This window comes from Crocuta crocuta, unplaced genomic scaffold (genome assembly GCF_008692635.1).
Source record: "Crocuta crocuta isolate KB4526 unplaced genomic scaffold, BGI_CrCroc_1.0 scaffold143, whole genome shotgun sequence".
NCBI lineage: Eukaryota > Metazoa > Chordata > Mammalia > Carnivora > Hyaenidae > Crocuta > Crocuta crocuta.
Window position 1 is genome coordinate 6,449,045 of NW_027529175.1, and position 16,410 is coordinate 6,465,454.

Below are 16,410 nucleotides of genomic sequence, written 5' to 3' on the forward strand. Positions count from 1 at the left end.
GCAAGGGACTGGATTCTGCCAGCACCCTGAAATAACTTGGAGGCGGGGGCTGCTTCAGTCGAGCCTCCAGATGAGAGCACAGCCTTCAGTGAGCTTTGGAAAGCCCCGAGTGGCAGAGCCTGCCGGTCCTACCTGGACTCGAGCCACAGGGGCTGTGAGATGACAAAGGTTCGTTGTTCTCACTGGGCGAACATTTGTTACGGAATCGGGAAACTAACACAATGAACAAAGGAGAAGCAGTGTCGTAGGCTCCCCTCCCCCACTCTCCCCACAGCGCTGGGGTTGAGGCCGTCTCCTCACGCCTGTGTGGCTCTGCTCCCCACCATCACGTGTACATGCCCCACGTCACCCTTTTGGGGGGTCAGGGAGCCCAGAGACCCACTGGGGGGCTTTTTGTTGTCTCAGCTGCAGGCCAGGCCCGGCCCCCCGCTGGCTCTCCACCTCCTGGCACCTGGGGCGGGCACTCTTCCTCAGTGCCCTCACCATGCCCCCACCTAAATCCCTGCACGCGTGTTGGCTGGGACGCAGCCAGGCCCCTGCAGCTCCCGTCCGTCCCGCCTGGTGTCCCCCTGCCGCCTCTGTGCCTGGGCTCCGCAGATGTGTACATGCTGACGCGGCCGGGGTGGCCTTGCAGGGGTTGTCGGGGCCTCCATGCTTTGGGTGCCCCGGGACGCCGCTCTGTTGTCTGCGTCCTTCCCAGTACGTCAGGTTTGCTGTTGTTTTCTGATAGGAAAACAGGCGTTTGTGGAGAAGCACCTGAACACATCTGTGAGGTGAGGATGATTTAATGCCTCGTCGCTTCAGTCTGCAGTAGCTTCAGAAGAACTTGTATTTTAGATAATGTTACTGTCAACAAAATATGCTTAATACGTCTCTAAAGATGGAAAGATAGCATGTTGTGGTGTCAGATAAACACTGTTTTTTACATCCTGCCGGGAGCCTTAATTTCACTCCCTGCTTGTGTGTACGCTGGGTCCCCAGGGTGCCTGCTGGAGTCTGCGCCCAGGGCCTGGGGGCGACTGCGCCCCGGCCTGTCCCTGTGCTCATGCGGTGACCATGTTGGTCTCTCCTGCTCGGGCATGGCTCACGGCCTTGGGTCTGACCCGTCTTCGCCCACACGCTTGCGTGGAGCGTGTAAGGAGATAGCAGTCGCGTAGCATGACCTTGGTGTTAAAGCCAGCCTCGGAGAAGTTATTTCGGGAACATGTGTCTGGCCTCTTTCCATAGGTCTTTCTGGATCGCGCCTTGGGCATTTGATGGGGGCAGGAGTGTTTTGTTGGTACCCCGGGTGCAAGTGCACCCCTGCCGGTAGGAGACCCCACAGGTTCTGGGCTCGCTCAGTTCCCCGCCAGACGGCTCTGCTCCAGACACCAGACGTCCACGGTCCCAGGCCACCTGCACTTCTGAGCAAGTGGCCGTAGCTTTGGTGGTTCCCATGGATCCCTTGCGTCCGACCGTCCACTAGAGTGGCCCACGAAGCTCAGGAGAGCACTGTGCGTGCGATGGGGGTTTTATCCTGAAGGGTAAGATCCGGAGCCATGGGATGTGGTTGGGGAGGGCCCCCACGGAGTCGGGGCGCATTGCCCACCCCGCCGTCTGTGGAAGCTCGGCTGCGGCTGGGTGCCCAGACTGTTCTGATTTCCCCACAGTGCTCCCGGGTGGGTCACAGGCCCTGCATTGGGCTCAGTCTCCATTTGTCTCCCCAATGTCTGGCTGGTGAGGGCCCCACGCACCCCCACCCTGCCACTGCTGCAGGGTGCACTCACCGAAACCCCTCTCGTTAGCATAGCAGGGACACCCAGCCCTGGGGGAGGTGCGAGGGCTGAGAGCCTCCCTCCCGGGAAGGGGCAGAGGCCAGCGCCGCCCACTCCTGCTACAGAGCACTGAGGCTTCTCTGACCAGGGACCTGGTCCAGAGTCCGTGTGGAATGGACAGCGTGTGACATCACAGAGGTGCTCCTGGGAGGCCCACGTCGCTCATTCTCCTTGACCTTCGTGTGCTCCCCCTTGTTCGTGGGGGATGCAGAAGGTGTAGAACGGCCACCCCACGGGGCGGAACCCGCCGGGATCTGGAGTTCTTGGCGCAGGATGGGCCGCGGGTGCGTTTTCTCTCTACACCATCAGCACATTCCTAAGATGTTGTTAAATGGTCTAAATAAATCTCAATTTCTATTGATTTCCATTCTAATTTCCGAGGTAAAAATGTTTTTGGAGACGTTGTAGTGATCCTTATTGGAGTGCAGCCGCGTGTCCTGAAAGGAGAACGTTGCCTGACGAGGCACGCTGCGTCGCGGTCCCACTCGGCTGCCGCTGACCCTAGGCCCGCCACGGGGTCAGGCGTCCTCACCACACCCGCCTTGTGTACCTGTGCGCTCAGGCTGGCCGGGGGACACCCCTCCTGGCGCCCCCTCCTGCCCCCCTTCCCCCAGGCCCCACACGGGGCGGTGGCAGCCACCGTGCCAGGAACTTTCCTGAGAGAGTGCACTGAGGGAGCGGGCTGTCCGGGGGAGGACCTCGGGGCACTGAGAGAGAGCCTTCAAGAACTTTCCAGAAGCCGACCTGGGGTTTGAACACAGGCTCTCCTGACTCTATACCTGAGGTCTTAGCACTCTTCCTTAGTGTCTGGTTTAGGCTCACCTGCTGCCCACAGGAGGGGACAGGCCAGCAGACCAGACTCCGGCCACAGCCTGCTCTCTGCCCCTGCGTGGGGCTGCGGGGCGGTCGGCCTGCAGGGATTTGCCGGGGGACGTCCTGGGTCCCGCTCTGTGTCCTCACTTCCCTTGTCTGCCCCGCCCCCCTTCCAGCTCAGACCCTCCTCGGGGCACCTCTGTGGGTGTCTGCAGTGGGGAGCCCTGGGCCTCTCCTTCATGGAGGTGCCCCACCTCTGCTGCCCTCTGCCTCAGCCCCTTCCTCCTGGCCGAGTCCCCTCACCCCTACACCCCTGTACAGCGAGGCCTGGGTCCCCGGCCCTGCCTCCATAGTGTTAACACAGAGCAGTCCTGCAAACCGGGAGGGTGGCTGAGCCCAGACGAGGGGCTTCTTGGCTGCGAAGAGGCCCATGTTCACTGTCAGGTGGCTCTTGTTTTGTTCTCTCTCTCTCTCTGTCTCTCTCTCTCTCTTTTTTTTTTACCTGTTTAACTGATGGAGAATTGAAATCTTCCCCCCAAATCGAAGCCTATTCATGCCTTGCCCAGCAGAAGCGTGATGTATTCATGTCTGTTCTCGGCTTTGTGTAGGGTTTTGAACGGTTTTCTTTGTCAGGTATCTAAGTGTGAGCAATTATGCTCACTCTTTGGGCAAATAAATCTAAGTAGTGTCTGCCCTGCATAAACAGTATGTGTTTTTTATGCCAAGTCAATGGGATACGTGTTTTTTTTTTTTTTTTCTCTTTAGCATAAATCCTGGAACACAATGCTTTTGCATAATTTATTTTTATTTTTAATCAAGAAAGCAAGATGTTTCCATAGAATTTCCAGTCTGCAGATCTGCTGTTTGAAGTGCTGAGGAAGGTGTCCCGCAAATTCCGCGGTGGCCTCCCTGCGTGTCGCTCTGACAGGTACCTTCCTGGGGACTTTACAGCAATAGCAGTGCCCGGGCCTGCCACGGAGGGTTTTATGAAGAAAATCTTTTCAACCTGAAAGATGACAATAATTACATCTGCCTGCTCATTCATTATATGTACACGTTTATTTCCAGTGAAATGGAAAATTTCAAATTCAGAATTATTGCTAACCAAATTACCTTTATCAGTGAAAGAGCATCTGCTCACAATTACTTATAAAATAGGAAAAATGAAGCTTTTCAGCGTATACATTTGCAGCCCTGACGTATATAAATTGAAAGTCACGTGGAGAGTTTAGTTGTCCATTTCTCAGCACATTCTGGCCAGGAGGCGGCCCCGCCAGGAGCCCTGCGCACGCGAGGGGCGTTGGGGGGCCGTGGGGGGCCCGCTTTGTCACCCTCCACAACACGCTTCCCGAGAAGCCACCTCGGCGTGAGCCACGCCCTGTGGGTGGTAGGCCGGGGTGTCCTGCCGTGGTGCCTCACGTGGGCCACGCCTGGCCCTCGCGGCCCCCCCACAGCGGCAGGGGCCGTGCCTTTCCAGCCCCTCTCAGGAGCGCTGAGGCCCCCAGCTGGCAGCGAGAAGCCCGGCTCTCCTGGGCACGCAGGGTCCGTTATTCTGGAACAACGGACAACTGTCAGGTTCAAGGTTGAATTTCCTTTGTGTCTCTCCTCCAAGCTGCTGAGCTGTGGGGGGGCAGGACGCAGGCCTCGTCTGCTCAGCTTCCTCTCCCACGGGCCGGGGTACGTGGCGGGGGTGGGGGAGACCCGGGATATTGTCCCTGAAAGAGCTGGTGGATGAGGAGCCCTTGTTCTGGAAGGACTTTGCCTGTGTCTTTGTGGGGTCAGCGCGGCGGCGGGTTTCTGGTCTTTCCTGCAGCCCGTGCTTTCCCAGATGAGCCGGGCCGTGCTCTGCAGAAAACAGCGGCCGCGCCCCCAGTGCTGGTACCCGGAGACCCAGGGCGAGTCCCTGCACCCATCTGTCAGTGTGGGGTCGCTGCGGGACGTGGGGTGGCGCAGTGCTGAGTCCCGTCTCCAGTCCACTGCTCCTCACCCGCATCCGTGGGCGCCTCCCAGCCCACCTCCGTGCACTGGGCCCCGGGTCAGGGTCCTGCAGGCCTGGCCCCTTCAGGAAGGGCGCTGGCAGCGCTGGCTGCAATGGGCTCCTCTTGGCCACGCCTGAGCCAGGGCCTGCCGCTGTCTGCACCTCGTGGGGCGGGGGCCGGGGACTTACTGCACGTGGGGCGCCAGCTGGAGCTCACTGTAGAAGAGAAGGGGTTAATCTTTACCATTTACTTAGGGTGCTTCCGTGATAGAGGTTCTGGAAATGTGTGTGTAATTTTCCAGATCCGTTGGCTCGCCAGGTCACGTTAGAAAGGTGTCCCCTGCCTTCCGGGCACGTGTCAAGAGCTGTTAGGTTCCCCAGCGTGTAAGCCGGTGACCTTGTCCTCACACATGCTGGAAGCACGACAGCGACACAGGGGCCTGGCCACGGAGGCCGGGGCTGCTCTGTCCTTGCCTCACGCGGGCGGTGCGCGTCCCCAGTTTCCGTCCCGTGCCCGTCTCCCACGGGTGTCCAGCTGTGGCCGCTGCTCTCCCTCAACCCCAGACCTGGCTCCGTGTCCGCCCCCGGGCCGGGACAAAGTCCCTGTCCTCCAGGAGGCCAGGGTCTGAGGCAGGACCCACTGGTGGCACCCCAGGGAGAGCCCCTCTGTGGTGCCCTGGGTCTGATGGCCCCTCCGCTAACAGACCGCTGTGTTACTGGGCAGGGGCAGGGTGCATGAGCAGTGTCCAAGTGTGTGGTGACCTGTTGTATCAGAGCGTGAACCCACGTTAGAAAGCTTGGAGGTGGCATGTCTTTCCCAACTATTAAAATGTGACCACTGCCCTGCTGTCATTGCTGGGGCTTGGGCTGTGCCATGCACGCGAGGGTGGCTTGCCGGGGGCAGGTGGGCTAGCCGCCATGCCTTGGGGGGCTCCAGGCTGCCCACCTGCCGCAGCACTGGGCTCTGTCCTGTGCCCGTGCATGAGGTGCTGGGACTGTCCCTGGAGGGACCGGCCGGACTGTGACCACCAGCCGGGGCCAGGCGCCTGTCCCTGGAGCGTCCTCTGCGCCGGCCTCCCTCCTCCCTGGCTGTTCTCAGGCAGTGATGGGGTCTGCCCGCCTGCTCGCAGGCATCCGGCAGCGCACGCAGGGAAGTGGCTCCACTCTGGGTGGAGGAGGGGGAGGCTGCTTCAGGGAGATCGCAAGTCCCTAAACTGCTGGGTTTCAAGTGCTTACCAGAGGGCCCGTGTCAGTGACTCTCCGCAGTGGAAGCCGGTCTCAGCTGGTGGGGCTTCTGCCTTGGGACAGCAGGCAAATGTCAGGCCTGGAGGGGAGGGGCACTGGGGGCCCTCGGAACTCTCCAGAAGTTTAGTTTTGTACCTGCTGAGGACTGCAGGTTAGAAGTCATTTTTCAGTTCTTTAAAAAGAGCAGCATCCTGTCGTGTTGCTAAAAATGCCCCTGGCAGCGCAGAGTGGGGATGCCCCCAGCACCACGGTGTGAGGATGGCCCCTCCCCTGCACCGCGGCCTGGGGATGCCTCCGGCAATGGGGCTTGGGGAGCAGAGGCAGAGAAGGAAGATCGCAGGTTGGGGCTTCGTCCATCCATGGTCGGTCATGTTTTCTCCCCACACTCACGGTTCCTTCAGTCGGTCGGTCATCTGACAGACGCAGAGGGCACTTGCACATGGCCCCTACTGCAGGGCGGGCACGGCCCCTGAGCATGAAGCCCAGGACGGCACGACAGATGGTCTCCTCGAGGTGTCTGTGGCACCAGGAGGGAGGGGGTGTCTGAGACAACTCTCCAGGTGCTGGGCACGTGAGTAGGGACAGGCTGGGGGGCCAGGAGGAGGGCTGTGGCGTGAGGGACACGGGGTGGCCAGGCGTCGTTGAGCATCGTGGCACCTGGTGTCACCTGGGGAGACACCCCGGGGGGCATGTTGGGGCATTGAGGGCCGAGAACGCCGTGCACTCTGAGCCGTTCCAGTTTTATTCTGTGCACCAGGGTTTCTCAAACTGTGGGCCATTTGTGGAATCCTGCAGACATCTTGAGAGGAACCCCCTGGTGGCATAAAGTGCTCCTGAGCTGAGAGGCTGGAGACACAGGAGAGGGTCACCCCTTCCTGTCTGGGGCTCTTCTCGGTGAGAAGCTGTGACTCTGTTCTGCCAGGGAGGCCCCACCACGGACCCATCGCTGGCGATGTCACCCACCCCTGGAGCGAGTGGAGACTTCTCTCTGGGAGTGAAATGAAGTTTATGTAAAAGCAATTGTCTTGTGAAACCCATGTTGATTAGAAGAACACGGTTAGGTGGGCCCGGTGAGCAGCGCCTGCGGCCTGTACCTGCCGTGGCCTGTGCGGGAACTTCCGGGACCTGGACCCTGTGCGGGAGGCCGGAGTCCTGTCCTTCTGAGCCTTGGGCCCCCTGGAGGGGATCTCCTGGGGACCTAGGACAGGTTCTCAGACCCCACCTGGGAGGTTCCGATCGAGGACGTTGAGAAGGGTCTGAGCACCTGTGTTCTCTAACAGCCACGGAGGCGAGGGCGACGCCCCGCTGTGTGGGGGCCACGGAGGTGAGGGTGATGCCCTGCTGTGAGGGATGATGTCAGTCCCTGCTGCGCTCAGTGGTCAAGCCAACCCGCCCCTGAGCTTCCCAGCTGTCTCCCCTCCTGCGCTCACCAAGTGCCCCAGGAACAGGGCACGGGCCCTTGTCTGTGGGACACCTACCACCAGCTCCCCGGTGCCTGCTCTGTTCTAGCCCCGCATCCCCAGGAGCATCCTCCCTAGGCTCTCGAGGGCGGATGAGTGGGGTCGGTCGTGTGGAGATGCACGCTTCCCTTGAGCTCGCTCGGGCTTGTGCCGGGGCCTCTGCACAGAGCAGACCCCACACCAGCCCCTCCCCTGGNCTGGAGACACAGGAGAGGGTCACCCCTTCCTGTCTGGGGCTCTTCTCGGTGAGAAGCTGTGACTCTGTTCTGCCAGGGAGGCCCCACCACGGACCCATCGCTGGCGATGTCACCCACCCCTGGAGCGAGTGGAGACTTCTCTCTGGGAGTGAAATGAAGTTTATGTAAAAGCAATTGTCTTGTGAAACCCATGTTGATTAGAAGAACACGGTTAGGTGGGCCCGGTGAGCAGCGCCTGCGGCCTGTACCTGCCGTGGCCTGTGCGGGAACTTCCGGGACCTGGACCCTGTGCGGGAGGCCGGAGTCCTGTCCTTCTGAGCCTTGGGCCCCCTGGAGGGGATCTCCTGGGGACCTAGGACAGGTTCTCAGACCCCACCTGGGAGGTTCCGATCGAGGACGTTGAGAAGGGTCTGAGCACCTGTGTTCTCTAACAGCCACGGAGGCGAGGGCGACGCCCCGCTGTGTGGGGGCCACGGAGGCGAGGGTGATGCCCTGCTGTGAGGGATGATGTCAGTCCCTGCTGCGCTCAGTGGTCAAGCCAACCCGCCCCTGAGCTTCCCAGCTGTCTCCCCTCCTGCGCTCACCAAGTGCCCCAGGAACAGGGCACGGGCCCTTGTCTGTGGGACACCTACCACCAGCTCCCCGGTGCCTGCTCTGTTCTAGCCCCGCATCCCCAGGAGCATCCTCCCTAGGCTCTCGAGGGCGGATGAGTGGGGTCGGTCGTGTGGAGATGCACGCTTCCCTTGAGCTCGCTCGGGCTTGTGCCGGGGCCTCTGCACAGAGCAGACCCCACACCAGCCCCTCCCCTGGCATGCGAGCTGCCCTCCGGGGGGGTGGGGGGGGCCTGTCTGCAGGAGCTGGATACCGNGGCTCCCCGGTGCCTGCTCTGTTCTAGCCCCGCATCCCCAGGAGCGTCCTCCCTAGGCTCTCGAGGGCGGATGAGTGGGGTCAGTCGTGTGGAGATGCACGCTTCCCTTGAGCTCGCTCGGGCTTGTGCCGGGGCCTCTGCACAGAGCAGACCCCACACCAGCCCCTCCCCTGGCATGCGAGCTGCCCTCCGGGGGGGTGGGGGGGGCCTGTCTGCAGGAGCTGGATACCGGGGGGAGCAGGTGCCAGCCCCCCTCGCCCCCGGGGCTGCCCTCTCTGCCTGCTGCCTGGCCTTGGCAGCCTGGGCCCGGGCCTGCCCCGTGCAGTGCGTGGAGCCCCCGGTCCCTACATCTGTCCCTGAAGTGGCAGCACGTGGCAGGCTGGGGGCCTCTGGGGTCTTCCCACTGCCTGGTGCCATCGGCCTCCTCCCTGGCACCTTGCTCCCAGCTGGCTGCAAGGGCCCCAGGATGAGCCTGTGTGCTTATCAGCCCCGTGCAATTAGTCACTGTCTTGTGACCAGTCTCACCGCGTGNCACCGGCCGCAGGTGTCCCGCCCCGCCTGCCGCGCCCGGGTGTCCAGGCGGGCTTGTTGCGCTCAGCCAGGGATAGCGGTGGTTTGGGGCCGGGGTCCCAGCGGTGCTCAGAGCTCTTCTGTGGCCAGACTTCCTGCCCTGCAGGCGGGCGCACCTCCCGCCAGGCACTCACACTTCAGCCTGTCACTGCCTGTGTGATGCAGAGGGTCTCAGGACCCGGTGCTCTCACCCCTCCTGCCCCCTCCTGTTTTTCTTTTTTAAGCTTATTTATTTTGAGAGAGAAACTAAGCACAAGTGGGAAGGGGCAGAGAGAGAGGAAGAGAGAAAGAATCCCAAGCAGGCTCCACACTGTCAGTGTGCTGACTACCTGGCAGCACAGGGGCCCAGGCTGCAGGGGCTCGGCCCGCTGCAGAGCAGGGGAGGGAGGAACAGTTGGTGGCCAGTGGGTGCTGGTGCGTCAGGGAGGGGATGGCTGGTAAAGCCTGGCCCTTCTGAGAGGCCAGCCCCAAATCTGCACTCCAGATGCCCTGGCCCAGAGCCAGGCCCATGGCCCACTGGCCCGCTCACTGGCTGGGTCCCCGGGCAGGTGGGGCATTTGCCCGGGCCCAGCTTGAGGTGGTTTTGGGAGCCAGGCTCCCGGCTCCCCGTTTCTCTGTCCGAGCCCCTCCTGGGACCGCAGCCCGGGTATGGTGGACTTGCCCTGGCAGGAGAAAGCGCCACCACATGCCCACTTTCTCCCCCACGGAGGGGCAGTGGTACTGTGCCTCTAATGGGGTGGGGCATCCGCCTGTTGGCCCGCAGGGAGCAGGGGACCTGGGAGCAGGGAGCAGGGGAGCAGGGGACCTGGGAGCAGGGAGGAGGGAGCAGGGGACCTGGGAGCAGGGAGCAGGGAGCAGGGGACCTGGGAGCAGGGAGGAGGGAGCAGGAGACCTGGGAGCAGGGAGCAGGGAGCAGGGGACCCGGGAGGCATCCTCGAAGCCCGTGTCTTCCTGCCCCTGCTCCCAGCGCTCACTTTCCCGGAGGAAGCGTCCGTCCAAATGGCTCCCTTGCTGCGGGGGGGCTGTGTGTCTGGCGGTTGGGGGGTGGCTCTGAGGTGGGGACCCCCCGGCTCTCCCTGACGGCCTGTGTTTGTGTCGCACAGAGCAAGTGCACCGGCACCTGGAGCAGCACGAGGTGCGTTACCTGCNCTCCCTTCCTGCGAGGCGCCCGCTCTGTGACAGGCGGTCTTTTAAATGTCCCGTCTCTGGTGTCGTCATGGGAAACGATGTAAAAGGGGAAGAACTTCCGTGGTTCTGTTTGTAGCTGAACTTCATTCCCTTCGTGCGGTGACCGCGTCCCCCGGGCTCACGAGCGGGTCGGTGGGTCTGAGCCGCAGCTGTGGGGAACGATCTCACTCAGGACTCACGGGTTGTCTCCGTTTTGAGCTTACTTGTAATAAAGATTTTCTAAAAACTCGCTGACAGGTTCAGTGCAATGTGAAATTTTCTCCTCTCCACCGATGCTGATGGAACTCGTTTCCTCAGGAGATTGAGTTTTCTGGAACAAACCACCTTTGTTCCCTCGAGTGTCCCCTTGCTTATTCTGGCACCTTTTCATTTTGTCAGAGACGTTTGCCGAAGCCGAGGCGGTGCCGCGGGCTCCACGCCTGCCGTCCATCATGGCCGCAGAAGGCAGGGGCCTTACGTGCCCGTCTCTTCACTGGGAGGCAGGGTGTGCTGCAGGGGTGCCGGGCCTGCGCGGGCCCCGGGCCGGGGGCGGCACCTTTGGAGACGGGAAGGGAGCTCCCCGTGGCGGCTGCTGCGCAGGCAGGGTCAGTCTGGTTGGGCGCCGTCGTGGGAGCCTTGCCGTGGGTGTCCACGACCGTGTGGGTGGGAGGCAGGGGTCCCGAGAGCGTGTCTTGCGCTCCGTTCCCCGTCCCTCCGTCAAAGGGGCCCTTGGTGTGGACCGTGCGTTCTTCCTGTGGGGTCGGAGCCCCCGCACCCGCTGCCATCTTACTCTGAGCTCGTGGTGACGGGAGCCCGCGGAGTTCTGTTCCTGAGGGCGGTCCTTGCGTCCCGCCTGGGGCCCGCGGCTGTCGTGTGTTTCTGTGCCCGCCGTGTGGACGAGGCCGTCCTTTCTGGCGGCTCACGCATTCTGGTGATGGTGGCTACGGAACTGACGCCCGCTTGGCTGCTGGCGTGCAGGCCCCCGCTTAGGTTTGCTTTCCTGGCACCCGGCGGTTACAGTTTCTGGCCGCTGGAATTCGCCGGAACATAAAGCCTTCCTTGGGCTGTTTGGTTAAAGTGGCTGTCAGTCCGGTGCTATTAGCTGGGTCTCCTAGCATCACAGGAAACAAACTTAATATCCCGTGACTTGCAACGCTGTCCATTTGTGAGGGTTAGGCTGTTGGACACCCTGCCCCCTCATTAAACACCAAGTTCCTTGTAATACTGTCCCCATTACGGATACATTAGTATGAAGTCAATTGTGTTTTGAGGAGCAAGGAAACGGATCTGCGCGTCCCCGGCCCTGCACGCGCTAAAACTCCTAATAGGCATTAAAACTTTGAGCACGGTTGTGGCATCTTTATTGAGTTAATTTTCCTGAAATTAAATTTTGTCATGAATTGACTCATTTGTACCACGGACTCATTCTTGAACTGACAGTACCCTGGTCGTAAACCTTTTCATATCTTAAAAATTGGGGATATTTCTATTTTACAGGCCCAAGTAACCATGAAATTGTATTGCATCTTTTGGCAATGGAAATACATCGTAATCAGAGGATGGCGTGCTTGTGATCGCTCTCCCCTAAACTGGGGTATTTACTAGCTGGGCCATTAGAGGTTTCAGTAGCTCTTTAACTCTCACGAGGGAGCGCGAAGTCCTCCGGGGTGGTGTGTCAACGGAGGCTTTGGGGTCACCCGCTCCGCCCAGGCTCCGGACCAGGAAGTGGCGCGAATGTGAATGAGGTCAGCGCAGGCTTGAAAACAGGCATTTAAATAGCACAGGCAGTGCAGAGCCGGCCGAGCCTCAGGGAGGTGGCCCCTGCCCCTGGGCACGTGGCGCGTTACGGGAAGCGGTGCTGGTGCAGGCGGCCGTGGCCGGAGGAGGCAGCGGCCTCCCGGAGAGCCCTGGCCGTGGGAGCCATTTGCCTGACCTCCGTTACCTGGCCGCCCACTCTGCCTCTGGCTCCCCGTCCGCAGGCTGTGTGTGGAAAGGAGGCGTCTCATCCTCCACGCGGTGCGTGGGTGCTGATGACCTTGGATGAGAGGGGCCTTTGCCCTCGGTCTGCAGCTGCGGGGAGAGGTGGTCAGTCCCCAGCCCTTGTTTTGTTCACCCTTCTCTCCAACCCTCCCTTCTCCTCCCCAGGCTAACCTCTCGGTGTGCGTCTGCCAGGAGGCGCGTGGGCTTTGCTCTCCCGTGAACAGGGGTGGACTCAGAGCCAGCGCGGATGGGGGGAGTCGTGGGGTGGGGGTCCCCATTCCGACAGCTCCTGCCCCGAATGCTGCGACCTGACAGTGCTGCCGGGAGCTCGGCCTCCTCCCGCAGGCCCCAGAGGGACCCAGAGGGACCCAGAGGGATGTGGGCTGCACGGCGGCCCTGCGAGGGCCCCTGACGAGGCATGCCCCCCGCGGTTTCTCCTCTGCCCTCACCACGGCTGCCCCCTCTGCCCGCTTCTCCGGGTGGGCTGACAGTGGACCCCTGGCCTCCCACCGAGCAGAATTCCCTTCTCCAAGCTCTGCCGGCTGCTGATGCTCCCGGGCCCCCAGGCAGAGCGCCCGGGGCAGGAGCACGGGGCACCTTTGCGTTTCTGTCGTCCTTGGGTTCTGTAATCAGCATTTTATGGTTTTCAGTCTTTTGCTCCTAAGTGTTTTATTCTTTCTGCAGCCCTTGTGCATGAGACTGATTTCTTGATTTCTTGTTCTTATAGTTCATCGTTAGGGTGGAGAAATGCACCTGATTTTCATATATTGATATTTAACTTGCAACTTTACTGAATTTGTTTACCCAAAGGAGATGAGATCAATGTCCCAGAACGCTGTGCACCCCCGCATTCACTACAGCATTTTTCTCAGTAACCCGATGTGGGTGTTTACGTGTGTACAGGTGCAGGGGCCTGGCCCGGGTGGCGAGGGGGCCAGAGGGGGTGCAGGGAGGGAAACCCTGGCATGCACAGAGCCAGCGGGATGGATTCCGGAGCAAGCGTCCAGTAGAAGGTTCTGGGATGATGGAAGTGCCCAGTCACCTCTAGACGTATTGGCTTATTCAACACTTGGAAAATGCGGCTGAGGAACTGAAGTTTTAGTTTTCGTGTCTCTAAGTTTGAATTGAATAGACCCACACGGTGAGTGGCTGCCTTGTGTGGGGTGCGCTCTGGGAAGTGGGTCAGGGTCGGTGGGGCACCGTGGGGAGTGGACAGCTTCACCTGAAGGCCCGTGGGCACTGGGTCAGTGGGGTGCTGCCCGCTGGTGGCTGTAGACAGGCATGCTCGGGGTGGGGGGGGGCTGACCTCAGCTTGCATTGAAGTGACCCCCCCATCCTCTGAGGGGTGTGGCCGTGAAGGGGGGGAAGAGGGCAGGAGGCTGGTTGTGCAGTGGGTGGTCCTGAGCATTTCCAAGCTAACGGTGAGTGCTGTTGGGTGCAGTGGGGAAGGCTCACTGGGTGGTGGGGGCACCCCCTGCCACGGGCTGGGGTCCTTTCCTCCCGACGGACGTCCTGCAAGGCTGATTCTGGAGTGAGTGTGCCTCCGGGTGATTCCCGGAATGAAGAGCACCACACCTGGGGTCAAAGAGCTGGGTTCCCGGGGGACAGTCGGGGCTCTGGCTGGTCCTTGGGGATTGACACTGGGGAGCCGGCCCTCCTGCCGCGGGTGTGTCCCAGTGAGTGCCACTTTCCTCCTGCCGCCCCCAGCACATGTGTGTGGCTCTAAGAGCGGCTCCTCCCGTCCGTCCCGAGGCTGTGGCGGCTTTGGTAGACGGGGCTGGTGCCCAGGGTGCCGTCAGAGGCCTTACGCTGCCCACAACCTGCTGGTTTTGTTTAGAAAAAGGAAAGATCTTGTTCTGGGTGAGTACTGCAAGATGGCTTCATTTGCCTTAAGGCATTTACTAAATTCCTTCCTTGTGCTACCGGAGGCCACCTGACTCCTAACTAGGACACCCCCACTGCCCACTCCCGGAGGGCCGTCTTCAGTCACACTCTTCACGGGGCTGGCAGTGAATCAACGGGAAAAGAACTGTGGGGTCTCCCCTGCCTTCGGATCTGGTCATTTGCACGCTGTCAGCCTTAGGTCACGACCTCTTGAGGCAGGGCCACCACACACGGCCGCTCAGAGCAGATGGTGCCGGTGCTCCAGGCCCTGGGCCCCAGGCCCCCAGTGCACACCTGCCCGGGGAAGCGGCCTGACCGTGTCCTAGGGTGTCTTTAATGCCGATAAAGGTCCGAATGGCCCACCTGCGGTCAAATGGACTTGGGTCCTTCCGGGAAAGGATCTGTGCAAACGCGTCACGCAGGCCCCTGTGGGGAAGGCATCTCTGCGGCCTCCCCTGCTCCCGCGGGACGGCCTGTCTGCTGAGCCCAGCACTGTCCTCTTGGCCTTGGGCAGGTTGCTTCCTGAAGTGTGTGGTGGGAGATGGCTGTGGGGATTCGAGGAGACGTTTCCAGCCGGGGGTCAGCAAGGTGTCAGTGTTTGGGCCTTGGGGTCTCAGACCGTAGGGGACCAAGGCCCCCACCTCCCTTCCCCGTGAGCCACACTTGTGTACTTGCCTCCCGCACCCCAGCTGGTGCCCCGGTACCCGGCATGCCCCACTGTGAGAGCGGGGCCCAGGTCTACATCACTCGGAGCAGCGCCCAGGAGCCAGGACTGCGGCCGTGGCCATGGCCAGGCCCTCTGCAGCCCGTGGCGCAGCGGGGAACGAAGGGCCGTGGGCCCTGAACGGGATCTGCCCCCGTGCCAAGGCTTGTGGCAGGGAGCATCGGGGAAGGACGGGGCCTGAGAGCCCCGGCCTAGATGGAATGAGCGAGGAGCATGTGGAACACAGGAAGGCCTCCGGGAACGAGGGCGTGTGGGCAGTGGGTGTGCGGGACGCGGGGTGTGGAGAGCCTGGCGGATGCGGCCTCGCTGCAGGCAGGGGAAGGGTCAGTGTGGGGCCGGTGAGAAGATGCTGGATTTGCAGAGCAGGCACCGTGTGTGACTGGCCCCAATGCGAAGGATGCGTGTCTGCTGATGACGACCATCCGTCTGCTGTCCAACCACCTGTGACTCCTCCCGCGTGTTCACCTTCTCCAACATGAGCCCTCGTTTGCGCGGGGTCTGATGTGGGCCCCGGCTCCAGTGAGATGTCTGAGCGGCATCCCTGCCCCTAGGGCTCCACTGCCTGGCAGGGACACATGCTCAGCCAGGGGTGATGAGGTCCGGGACTTGGGGACATCTCACTCTGCCCGGGGGTGTAGGGGAGGCTCCCCAGGGGACATTTCAGCAGGACTTGAGCTGAGGACAGGGCTGGGCCCAGAGCCGTATGCCAGGAAGTGCTGGCCCACACCAGGAGCGGATGTGGAGGCTGAAGAGGCAGATGGGCCTGGCCTGCCCTGCGGGAGGTGTGCGGGGGTGGCCGTGTCACGGTGTTAGGGTGTCGGGGCAGAGCGGAGGCTGCTGCACTCAGCTGCACTCAGCTGGGGCCACGGGCAGCGGGTGGCCAGGCTGGGGGGCGGGTCCGGGTCTGTGGTCTCAGCCACAGGCCTCTGGGCGCTCACGGCTCTTTTCCCAGAGGGTGGCTTGGCTTCTGCAGATGGCTCCCACCTGTGACCGAGCTTGGTGCTGGCTACGTGGCCCGGCCTCCAGCCCCGCCTTGAGCACCTGCTGCCCCTGCAGCCCCACCCGTCATGATTGCCCGTCGCCATAACCCCCCCCGGCCCCACCGTGGGGAGTCCCCTTGCTGTACTGCGGGCCTCACCCTTGGGGCGGGGGTGAAGATGACCGCGTAGACAGTGCTGGGGCTGGCGCACAGCCTCCTTGTCGTCAGCTCCCCAGCGCCCTCCCACCCGGCAGTTCGACCCAGAGACCCAGAGGGAAGAGCAGGTGGGTGGCCCGGCTGATCGGGTTTCCCGGGGAGGGAGGGAGGGAGAGAGAGAGAGAGAGAGAGAGAGAGAGTGTGTGTGTGTGTGTGTGTGTGTGTGTGTNTGTGTGTGTGTGTGTGTGTGTGTGTGTGTGTAGGTGCTGGGGATGTGAGGCTGGCGCGGGCATCCTGGGCACCTCAGTCATCGGCTCCGAGTTTAAACCACGCACAGGGTTGCCCCACACCTTTTGTCCTTTGTTCCGCAGCCTGGTCTTTTTCCCACGGGTCCTTCCGGATGTCTTCTCCCAGCCCCTTTACAAGGCTGCCTGGGTCGCTGTGACGGCAGCAGTGTCACGGGCCGCATCTGGGGGAGGGGAGGAGCGTGCACTTTGAGTGCAGCCCCCGCGGGAGCCCCACACGGTGGACCGGGTGACCGCCGTCGTTGGCTCTCCCGAACCTTGCAGGGTGCC

General features: G+C 61.8%; 1 protein-coding gene across 1 annotated transcript in view; it reads left to right on the forward strand.

Moving 5' to 3' along the window:
• TBC1D22A (TBC1 domain family member 22A) overlaps positions 1–10,209 on the forward strand; it is a 213,395-nt gene extending 203,186 nt beyond the window's left edge. Inside the window, exon 11 of the mRNA XM_077757903.1 lies at positions 10,049–10,209. Within this exon, the coding sequence (XP_077614029.1) occupies positions 10,049–10,209 (161 nt within the window). The remainder of the gene's footprint in view (positions 1–10,048) is intronic.
• The last annotated feature ends 6,201 nt before the right edge of the window (positions 10,210–16,410 follow it).